The sequence below is a fragment of the Atta colombica genome, unplaced genomic scaffold (assembly GCF_001594045.1).
Source record: "Atta colombica isolate Treedump-2 unplaced genomic scaffold, Acol1.0 scaffold235, whole genome shotgun sequence".
NCBI classification, from domain to species: domain Eukaryota; kingdom Metazoa; phylum Arthropoda; class Insecta; order Hymenoptera; family Formicidae; genus Atta; species Atta colombica.
The window spans coordinates 128,517-140,225 of NW_017259333.1; the positions used below are offsets into that span (position 1 = coordinate 128,517).

Consider the following 11,709-nt stretch of genomic DNA (forward strand, 5'->3'; position numbering starts at 1 on the left):
TATGGGTGTGATACGAAATTCGCGATTCCGCTTATCAAAGAGAGTCGTAGTAGAATTTGTCCGAATTGCCGATTGAAACTTAAAAACGAGCTAGATATCCCAATTATAGTGGATTTCGAATCATTCGACGGTTGCTCTTCCGTCCTCCCTAGATAAGCGACGAATCTCTCTAATACTTTGGGATAGTCAGGCAACTTGCGACAGCATGCAGAGTGACAGTTAATACACTACAGGCTTCGAAACGTTCAGGAAGTCCCAAATGAATGAATATAATACTGTAAAATCCTTTGATAATTTCTTTTTTCGTTTTCTGACAAGGAAGTACAACATTCAGGACATTTGATGGTACCGCTTTCCCTATGCTGTAAAAATAGTGAAGATACGCAACATGCACTATGTAACCACATGAAGAATGGATTAACCGCTAAGATTTGAGTGTGATGGGTGCGCGCGAACGCGGATATGTGGGACACATGCTAAAGGCAGTTCATTGGCGGCAGATTCCAATTGCTGAAATATGGAAAGAAATTTCTTACCTTGAGATGTCCGGTTGAATGTTTGTTCCTGAATGCCAGTGAAAGAAGTAATCAGGATATCAAGGCTTCTACTACTCTGATCGAATTTAGCTGCAGATTCGGGCCAATAAGCACGCGCGATCGCTTTTGTTAATATTCGATAGCGGTTATATTATTATTAGCGTTAGGATGAATTAGCTAAAAGTGCAATTTCATGCAGCGTCAAAATGCTAGCAGCTTTCCTTATTCTGCACGATCCCTTATAAGCCGTCGTTTTGCCGCTTGAAATTCGGATAGGTCCAACTACAGCGGAAAGTAGTTGGTAGACGACGCAGATGTGTTTCATCCAAAAATCGGACGAAACTAATCTTTTTGGCTACTACTGATAGCAATCTGTTCCGCAATGTTGCTGACAAAATGTTATTTGAGCAGCGTAAACGCACTTTAAAACTCATTTTTATTTTAGTTTCACAGGATTAAATGTATAAAAGAAACACAGGAATTAAATGTATAAAAAAAAACAATTTTATCAATGATTATAAATCCAATAGTTAGCGATTTATCGCTCCATGAAAAGGAGGGGATAGTTGCTTAACTGTAGCTAACGTTTTCACGCTGCGTGATTCCTACTTGAAAGAAAAATTACTTATTGAAACTTATTGAGATTTATTGAAAGAAAAATTTTAGCGTTTGTGGATCTATCTTATATGTTTATGCTTATATCATTTATCTACTGACTTTATACACGATGAACAGTCTTCCTTAGAAAATATCAATAATAATAAGACTATTTGAAATGCTTCGCACGATAAAATTATGCATTTTTGGTCATCAAAATTCATAAGCCTACGACTTCTTATTTTTCTATTTTATTTTACTTTATTGAAATATTTCTTCTGATTATTTTCATAGATTGATTAATCTTTTTTATAATATCTGATTAGACGGATTGTACATTATTTTCTTTGGATTTGACAGAATTCTCGCCTCGATGAATTTGTTATCTTCATTTTAATTATAGACGTCCCAGCAAATAAGAATGGATTAAAATGAATTAAAATTTTTTTAATGCATACTTTAAATCCATGAAAACGGATTGAATGGATTGGATCCGAGCTGACACTAGTTTAATATTCGAAAAAAAAAAAACATTCATCTTTAAAGATTACAAATTTTATTCCTAAAACATTTATAATAATTATATCTGACATTAACTACTTCAAATTGATATTCTAAAAAACGCATCTTAGTGGGATTCGAACCTAGGACTTCTGGATTATGAATCTTCTACGTTACCCGATACACCACTTCTTCAATTGGAAAAATGTGTTATTCATTCTCTATTTCAGTTACAACTAACTAAACTAGTAACGAAATTATAGATATAATAAAAATATCATCATTTAACAGATATAATAAAGTATAAACAATTTATATTACTATGAAACAACATTGGGTAAGTGTTAAATAATCTAATTTCGCTTGGCCGATGTCACCGTGATTAGTCTAATATTTGACTTAGTTTGCGAGTGTTCACATCAATCATTCATTTTACTTCTAATAAAAGAGAAACAAATGAACATAGCTCAATTATTTTTACGTTTAATTTTTACGTGTAATTTTTTTTAACTTAGATTAAAACGAAAAATTTCCTACTTATAATTTTAAATAATTTAAGTAACATTTATGGTTCATTTTTAAATAAAAACTTTTTTTATTCAATTAGATTGAAAAATTGCATTTCATATTCAGAATATTGAATTGAGCAGTATTCACGTTGCACAGAAATTGCTGATATTATTTTTGAATTTAAGTGAATTAAAAAAATATACTTTCTATTCACAATTCTGAATTGAGTAATATTCACGATGCACAGAAATTGCTGATATTATTTTTGAATTTAACTGAATTAAAAACCGTACTTTCTATTCACAATTTTGAATTGAGTAGTATTCACGATGCACAGAAAATGCTAATATTATTTTTGGATTGAAAAGCATAGAGATATGCTTTATGCAATTCTTATAAATGATTAAAAATGCATTCAGAATTAAAAAGGATTCATTTTAACATTCATGAATCCGTATTTGAAAATCTGAATCCATTTTAATCCATTTCAATCCATTCTCGTTTACTGGGGTACTTATTATTTAACTTATTTATATATTTTGTAATTAACAATATATGACATGGTCTCTTATTAAACTTTTGTTCTGTTGTATTAACTTATTGTTAGAATATCAAGTGTGAACTCTATAATAGAATAATTTATATATCATGGTTTTGACTTTACCTTTGTTTAGAATTGATAAAAATCAAATAAAAAAAAAAAATCAAAATCAAAAACGTTTTTTCACTACAAAATATGAACCATTCATATTATTATTTATATTACGTCTATTATTTACTATTTTTACTCCTTTTTAGCCTTCTTTTAATTGCTCTTTCTGTTAATTTTAAGTTTGCTTAACATTTTTTTATGAAATAAAATAATATCTTAAGAGCAATATCATGGACAAAATTATATATTTTTTCATGACTAATTTACATAACATAATTGTCTGACGGTATAAATTCGGCAATCTTTAATGGAATCATGAATCTGTCGGGATTCTGTTCGAGCAGACAAGCTAGTAGACGCGGAACGGAGAGAATGGTGCCTGATATTATGCTAGGGAACTCCCTGCCAGTGGATGTTTGATAGACAATCAGTAATCTCTTGCTGAAATAATCGCCATATGTAGATACGTGACCGATCTCAATATATCGGTTCATGAATGGCGACCACATCTCGAAAGATACGCGCATTTCTTCAGAAGATTGCAACTCGGACGCGGGTCGCATGACGACGCGATAATGATCGCACAGATCATCGTACAATCTGCATACAATCTCCAAAAGTTCTTCGAATAAAATTTTGTATTCCTCGCTTTTTGCATCTTTCACCATGATGAAGGAATGTGCAACAGAAGCCTGGCATACGGTGAATAAGCCATAAGTGTGCGAATCTTGCGATGGTATATATTGTTTACCGGTGGCAAAGTACTTGAGCGGGAAATTCTTGGGATTTATCAGCTGCTTTGTATGCAATGCCAGGAAAGAGGCCAAGCTTGCGCCACCGACCAGATGCATGCGATTTGACGAATCTCTCTCGACTTCGTTATGATTCTCTATCACAAAAGTGGTCATAGGATCCTCGTGATTCAAACCGGAAGCCTCTACCACAAAACTGCGGCTGAAATCAGTACCGACTATCTTAATCATGTTGTTTTCGCCTAGAACTCGGCCTGCGTGTGCCAGTATAGCAAGCTCGAACAAAGCTGCGTCGTTGGTTAGGAAATAACACATAGGATTCTTGTATTCTAGCAGCTCTAGACTAGTCCCAATATCGAGATGACTTCTCTTCTTTTCCGATATCTCCGGCAAGTTGCCAACACTCTTCAATATCACCGGTTCGCCGACAGGCGTTCTAGGATCCAACTCGTTCGGTAACTTCGAGACCTTTTCTATTACATTTTCATCCAGGTCCCACATCGCTTTCTTCATCATCTTTAAATCTTGCCGTATGATCTTGAGCTGTGTACGCAACTTGAGCATTTCTTGTTCCTGCTCAGCAGTATGCTCGACATTTTCCAGTAAAGTTTTCATGCGATCTGTCAATTTCTTGTTATTGTTTTCTAATGCATATCTGTCCGCAACCACTTTTGTATAGAAATCCCATGCTTCCTTCAATAGAATGATATCTACATCCATCCCGCGCAATGCGATATTTTTCTGTAATTTGTCTATATTGGCGAATCTCTCATCAAAGTCTAAATATGGCGACAGATACGCAAACGATTTGTAAGCCTTATTACCGGAAATGTACAGTGCTGAACTGTAATCTCTCTCAAAGTTTAGTGGGTGGGAAGTCCTTCGATGAACATCACGTATCAAAGCTCTGTATGTATGTTTTAAAGTGTACGTAAATCTATACACGTTATTAATCATTGCAATTTTCTTTAATTTAAATTTTTTCTCTTCTTTCTTGCATCGCAGTAAAGCTACAATAATTCGAAATGAATTATAAGATAACTCTATTCGTTTACTTTCATTATTTTAGCATCTGACGCAGCATTTATATCCAGATGTTCCTGTGTAATGGTTTCAATCTTTCGTTTGTGTGGCCTGATGTAACTTCCTTTGCCTGCTGCTCTTTCCGACTCTTGGATAGTGTACGGCTCTAATTCGAGTGCTTTCATTCGTTGTTTATGTCCTTTAGTATTGAAGTGAGTATGCAGAGCAGCTTTGTCTATAAAATATCTCCTAAAATCAAATTAAGTTCTTATTGTTAAAGGTAAAATAATAAGCAATGCCGATATGAGCCATAGGATGTTTGAATATAATTTAAATGTAATTTATTAAGAAAGTAAATACATATATACATGTATACATTTTGGTCCTTGGTTTGGGTCCTCATCGACACAATTAATCATATGATACAAATTATTCGAAAAAACGTATGAAAGAAAATACTTCAATATATAAGTTAATGATCAAACTATTAGATGTCCACTTGTCGAATTTTTGTCATCAAATTGTTCGATTTGCTATATAATTACAATTAGATTTTTATAATTATATCGAAAAATCACAATTTTATGAAAAAATAATATTACTTACACGAAGTCAAAGAATTGTGCGAACCATGCGTAACGCAATTATTATTAAATTATATCTGATTTACCATTAAAAAACAAATTGTAAGAAATTTGGTCAATATTCTTAAAATTTTTTTTTTTTTACATTTGTATACTATAGTACTTCCCTTTTTCATAGACGATTCTTTTCAAGAGGCTCTCGATGAAGTTATTTGATACATTTCTTTAGAATAGTCTTGTCCAAAGATTTGTAATTCTGCATGACATAATCATGTAATTCATATAATACTCACATAATTCTGAGCATTAGCTATTCACACATATTCTCTTTCCTTTTCTTAATTCTCTGAAGCTGATGAATTTATTGGGCTATATGTTGGGTGATTATTTGAATAAAAGTTTAAATATTTAAATAAAAATAAAAATAATTTAACTTAGTCTGTGAAGTACTTAATATAAGTGTTAAGATAAAAATTGCATTATATTTGAATTTACTATTAGTTCTTAATTCTTGTACATATTATATTATTGTAGCAATTACTATTTTAAACAAAAATATCAAACAATTCAATTTTTTATTGAATATCTACAAATTTTGATTATTTTTATTAAAATAAACTTAGTATTCATTCTTTTTTTTATGCGAGTTGTATCATTTCGGTTCTTCGAAATTAATTATTGCCTTTTAATTAATCCTTCTGTGAATGCATAGTTTAATTTTTACCTTCACTAAGAGAAAAATGTATCAAATTTTAATAATATTTATTCGAATAGTGCCAGATGAATATTTACTTAAATGTAAATATATATTTATTTGGTATAAGAATCATTAATTTGATTTACTTATTATTACATTTTATTTAACAAGTATTTATTTTCCATAAATAAATATTACTATTATTAAATTAATACTATTCAAACAATTATTTATTAAAATTTAATACATTTTTTCATTAGTGATCAGTGTTTTCACAAGATGATCCTGCTAAGTATGAAATGCAAAAGTGATAATGAGAAATTGTAAAGTGCATCTATGCAAAACTATTCCTTATTATTGAAAAAGTGGAGCGTTTAATAGGCATTATAATTCACACAATTATATAAAAATATAAAAATTTTTACTGTTTAAAATTTAATATAGATACTCAAGTACATACGCATTGATATAAGGTTTAAATGGATCTTGGAAATCATAGATTTTGTCAGTAATTGTGTTACAGATACAGTTTAACGATGTTTTACACTTTTAATATTTTATACAATACATATCTAATTCAACATGTTCAACGAATTCAACGTATATTAGAAGATTATGTATTTTTTGCACTTTGAAGAGAACACAATATTGTTGTCGAAACGTATACGTAATTATATTTTTGAACACATTAATCATTGTTATCATACTGAACATTTTGTGTAGGCACATTGGCAAATTTCCTTAAGTTTTTATTGTTAAATTTTAGAGCCTTTTTAATTCACTTTATTGGCATTAATTTCGAAAGGTTAATAAAAATACGAAGGAAGGCAACAGACGTAAATACAGTTTGAATCCAGAATTACAAATCTTATATTACTTCAGAACGTCTAGTATTTGTACGTGCTTTCTTTTTCAATTTCTTTTCCAATATGATGCCTCGGATGAAGTATTTTCTATCATGGCTACATCCTTTAAGCCTATTCTACAATGTGCTGTTTATTTCCTGTTTTTTGCTTTTTATCTTTTATTTTTTTCTCCTTTGCAATCGTTTTATCGGCAATTGTATTTCTTGTTTTTTTCGAAATTTATTAACTTTAACTCAGGCAACATAAATAAAAAAATCGGATAAGAAATAAGAAGATAAGATGTAAAAAATAGCAAAAACAAGAAAAAAAAGCACATTGTAGGATAGATTTTAAGTAATATAGCGCAAAACAAAAATTGAATCAATTTTTTATATAAATTCCTTTTTCCATCTAGATTTCCTCATACAAAAAAATTTCCTTATTAACAAGTTTCTTTTCCAGCCAGAACTATACAGCATGCAAAATACAGGTTAAAGATCACAAGTGAACTATACTTCAATTAAGGGCACCTGCCACAATACGCAGGATATAGAACGCAGATCACACACAAAAGTTCAACTTCCAATCTTCTGCGTTCTACACTCTGTGCTCTGCAATCTGTAGCCCATTATATTCATTGACATATATAGATCTTGAGTCGATCATGCGAAGCGTGTATTTGACGCCCCATATGTTCGATTTGATGGTAATTGTAAAGTTTAACCTCTTTGCTTCAAATTTTAGTAAAATTAATCTCATTCAATGCGTTTTTGTATGAAATGAACGAATCTGGCAAAAAAGTGACAATTTTTTTCGGCAGATTCGTTTATTTCATGCAAGAATACGTCGAATGGGACTAACTAATTTTATCAAAATCAGAGGTGAAGAAATTAAACTCAACAATTATCGATTTGAATTTTTAGGTTAGACTGTTATAAGTCTATAACTGCAAACTTACGCGCAATGTACGCAATAATATTGGGCCGCTCCCGGCTTATCGAAGTCCACTTCCTGGTTTAACAACTTCCTCACGTTCTCTTCCTTCAGATCCTCGTCAATCTAGAAATAATCAGTATTATTTGTCGAGGCGATGATCGCAAGACGTGAAGAACAGGAAGGGCCGAGCATGTGTCGAGGAGGTTATGTTTAGACAAAACTGACGCGGTTCACCTCGTCCAAATCCTTCCTCCTCCGTTTCGTTTGCCAATTCTTCTTCAAATGCTTGTCACCTCTGTGAGTCTTTTTACGTTTGTACGTCATCGTTTATATTTATAAAAATTATCCCATCGAACTCGACCACGACAACCATCTGCATGACGTAAGAAAACAACGGCTGCAATAGATTTAGGCTGCGTTCCACTTCACGCATGATGCTGCATTATTTATCCTTGTTATTCACTGTTATGCTATTCATATTAAACAAGGATAAATGATGCATCATGCGCATTATGCGTGAAACGGAACGCAGTCTTGAAGTTTGTTCGCATCGCATGCTCCAACATGTAATATGCTCCTACCATAGCTCTTACTCATTCCAATGCATGATAGAGTGAGTAAGAGCTGTGGTAGGAGCATGATGTTGGAGCATGTTGGAGCTTGTGACGCAAACCTTTGGTTTACGCTGCAACATTCGCGAGTGTCATTTGTCCTTATTTAACATCTGAATGACAAGGATGAAATGATTCTAGCATGTGAGCGTTAAATAGAACGCAACCTTGGATGCTCATGCGCTTGTAATCATCATTTTGTTTTTATTGTTTATTAAACATAAAGGGCTCCACATAATAAAAGGAACAGGGAACAGAGAATAAGAATTTCAACCTATCAGAAATCTGTGAATCTATGTGTTCCACATAATAAGCATTAAGAACCAGAGAAAGGACGTGACGGCCCAAAACCTGTAACCGCAAAATATTGCCACGCTGACAAGGTGGATGTAAACTACAGCAAGATCCTTTTTTCTAAGGATATTTTATATATTCACATAGCAATGTATTTCCTTAGGATATCCTAATTTGATCAGATTGATCTCATTCTGATCCAAAATATTAAATCATCCATATGATTAACTCAGGACATTTATAATTATCACTAATATAAAACATTTCTAGAATATTCTATTTTGATTAAAAAAAATTTTGATCACTATATTGATAAATTGCATTTTTCAACTTTCAACACATATATGTCATATACATTTACGTATTGTACGTATATTATGAAGACATATCTTTGTAATTTAATTGTTAATTTTTTAAATGCATACCCCATGCATACATAAATATCCCACACAGACATACTGAAAACTAAACCTTTGTTTCAGGAAGAATTTAATATTTATTTTGATATGTATTATTACATAATTTGACAGTTGCAGCTATATACCTATACAGCTATATACCTATATACCTATACAATGGAAATCGAAAATATACGAAATATATTTCAACATTTTTAAGATATCATCAGTTTATTATAATGACTAAATCATGAATACACTTCCCATATAAGACATATTCAGGAAATATCTTATTCTGAAAGTAAATATGTATAATACATCTTAGAGATATTCTAAAGACATTTGAAACATAGAATATCTTACAGTCGTTTCTAAGATGTCTCTCTTATATAGAACTTATGGCAAGTAATTATTGTACATAAAAGAGCATAGTTAATAAAATTATCTTTCAAGTGGTTTATAATTAGATTTTTATATTTAAAGTTGTCTCAAATTTATCTTCAGATACCGTATAGATCGTTTTATTCCGCAAACACAATAGCCCTAATAGCATAATACGAACAATAATTCCGATCACAATTCATCCCAATTTTATTTTCACGATAGGATAGTGGTCTGCTCGTGAACGATTGAATATAATTGATTGGATCCATAAATAAAAATCAATCATGTTTATTTGCTTGATAAGCAGACTTACTTTCTTGATTATTTTCACGTTCATAGCCTTTCTCGATGCAAATTTATGGCCGCAGCACAGACTCAATGCATAATGCATAAGAGAATCAATCAATCGAAATTCTTTTTTCTATGGGAGGAAAGGGAAGATTCTGATTAATTGATTCGCTTATGCACTATGCGTTGTGCGTTATGCAAAAGTCTGCTGCGGCTTTAAGGCACAATTTACAACAACGCGATCAACGCCGTCAGTCGGCGGTCTACTGTGACCAGCTACACATCTAAGCATGATGTTTCTGGCATATCAGCATAGCGAGAGTATATTTTTAGAATAAAAACATTAAAGCTGTACATTCATTGGATATCGTGTTACGCGCGACAAATATCGCGCTGGTGTGCCGAGCCATGAGTCGTATATATGTCACAAATGGCTTATCCCTAAATGTATTGGCTCCTGCACTGGACGCGGAAACGCTTGCCGCGCGGCAAAATGAGACGCGGTAACCATTGAACATATTAGAAGCTGTAAGCTTATTGGCTACCGCATCACATTTTGCCGCGCAACAAGCATTTCCGCGTCCAGTGTGCAGAAGCCATAATAGATATATAATTTCCATGTGCGATGGAAACTCAAGCCAACTTTTGCCGCGTGGCGGAAGTAATATTACATCATTTTTAGAAGTTTTCAAGGTGAGACCGACTTAAGAACATAGAATTATTGGTTAGTGCGATAACTTCCGCCGTACAAGCGTTACTGCTTTCTGAGTGCAGGAGCCATCATGGTATAAAGACAAGAGGTTTGTTCGCATCGCATGCTCCAACATGCTCCTGCCATAGGGCATAATGAGGGCATTGAGTAAGAGAAACAATTTTATACTGATAATTCCGTACATTTAATTGTCCAATTGGACACTTTTTACAGCGTATTAAATAAAGAAACATAGCTAATGACTTAAATTTGTTAATCAGATGCGTTCCACTCTCACGTGACTCAAACGTGATTTTTTAATAATAAAGCGAAAAAATAAAAATTTAAAAAAGAAAAAATTTTCTAAACTAAAAATTTCATGGTTACAATTCTAGATTTTTTTAACAGCAAATTCAATTTTTTTTTTTATAAATTGGTGCTAGACGGAACTCTTAATCTTAAAAACTAAAAATCACAGTGATTTTTTTGAAAAAAAAAATTGTTATCTCAGCTACTAATAATCGGAGGGTAATCTTTTTTTTTAAATTTATCGAAAAATGTTGGATTTCGAATGCTTCACGCGGCTATTTGATATGCATATTAACGAAATTATTTCTATTTTTTTATATGAAAAAGAATCCACTCTTTAAAATCGTTTCAAAATAGTTTTAAAAAATCGTTTTATTATTAAGGGTATGTGATAATGCAACTCTTGAAGAAATCTTTGTAAATTGTTGTGCTCAAAGATAAAGAAATTAAGTTTTCCGCAAACAGATTTTTAATGAACAAATAGCTTTTTGCAAAAATTAATGAACACTTCAGGACTAGATTTGTCATTACGAGAGTTGCATTTTATAAGAATTTCAAAGCTTTGCGTTTAAATGAACACAGAGCGAGTGGAAAAAAGGTTTTTTTTCAAAAGGTGTTTTTTAATTTTTTTTTACTGAACTAATAAATCAATTTTAATGTTCTATGTCTCATTATGTATTTTGAATACCTACATTTTTCATATCGAATTTTTTTCCATACAATCAATATCTTTCGTTTTATAAGCGAAAAATAGTTGCTTTTTGCATCTATTGCACAAGTCTCTCTCTCGAGTCTCAAACATACGCATTTTTTTTCTGATGGTCTTTTGAGACTTTCGTAAAGAGAAATGCGAGAAGAGGTTTATAATTTTTTTTCAATAAAATTCTATTTCTACTGAACTATTCTTGTTACTCGAATTTATGAAGGATAAGTATACTATATAACGCGCATGAAAAATCGTAAACAATTAAATATCTCGTAAAACTGCGTTTTAACATGATTTATACTATTCTGGATTAAGGGGAGGAGTACACTATTATTACAATTTATTAAAACTTATATATTATTATTTAGAATGCCCCCCCCCCCCCCCCCCCCCCT

At 31.9% G+C, this 11,709-nt stretch overlaps 2 protein-coding genes across 2 annotated transcripts; both read right to left on the bottom strand.

The window, feature by feature from the left end:
* Window positions 1-3,012: 3,012 nt before the first annotated feature.
* LOC108688537 (serine--tRNA synthetase-like protein Slimp) lies at window positions 3,013-4,572 on the bottom strand. The gene has a single exon (XM_018194838.1). The coding sequence runs from the start codon at window positions 4,503-4,505 to the stop codon at window positions 3,060-3,062; it is 1,446 nt and encodes a 481-aa protein (XP_018050327.1). The 5' UTR covers window positions 4,506-4,572; the 3' UTR covers window positions 3,013-3,059.
* Window positions 4,501-8,108, bottom strand: LOC108688539 (zinc finger protein 593 homolog). The gene is made up of 3 exons (XM_018194839.1): window positions 7,868-8,108; window positions 7,656-7,756; window positions 4,501-4,820 (listed from the first exon to the last, which is right to left on the bottom strand). The coding sequence occupies exons 1-3, from the start codon at window positions 7,955-7,957 to the stop codon at window positions 4,592-4,594; spliced, it is 420 nt and encodes a 139-aa protein (XP_018050328.1). The 5' UTR covers window positions 7,958-8,108; the 3' UTR covers window positions 4,501-4,591.
* Window positions 8,109-11,709: the final 3,601 nt, after the last annotated feature.

What these genes read in the sequence shown, in the direction of transcription:
- LOC108688537 (XM_018194838.1), bottom strand. Translation starts at nt 4,505, where the DNA reads ATGATTAATAACGTGTATAGATTTACGTACACTTTAAAACATACATAC.
- LOC108688539 (XM_018194839.1), bottom strand. Translation starts at nt 7,957, where the DNA reads ATGACGTACAAACGTAAAAAGACTCACAGAGGTGACAAGCATTTGAAG. An exon ending in GGAGGAAGGATTTGGACGAG is followed by an intron (nt 7,757 to 7,867) that starts GTGAACCGCGTC and finishes GATTATTTCTAG; the next exon opens with ATTGACGAGGATCTGAAGGA. An exon ending in TATTATTGCGTACATTGCGC is followed by an intron (nt 4,821 to 7,655) that starts GTAAGTTTGCAG and finishes ATTTGATTTTAG; the next exon opens with GAGATATTTTATAGACAAAG.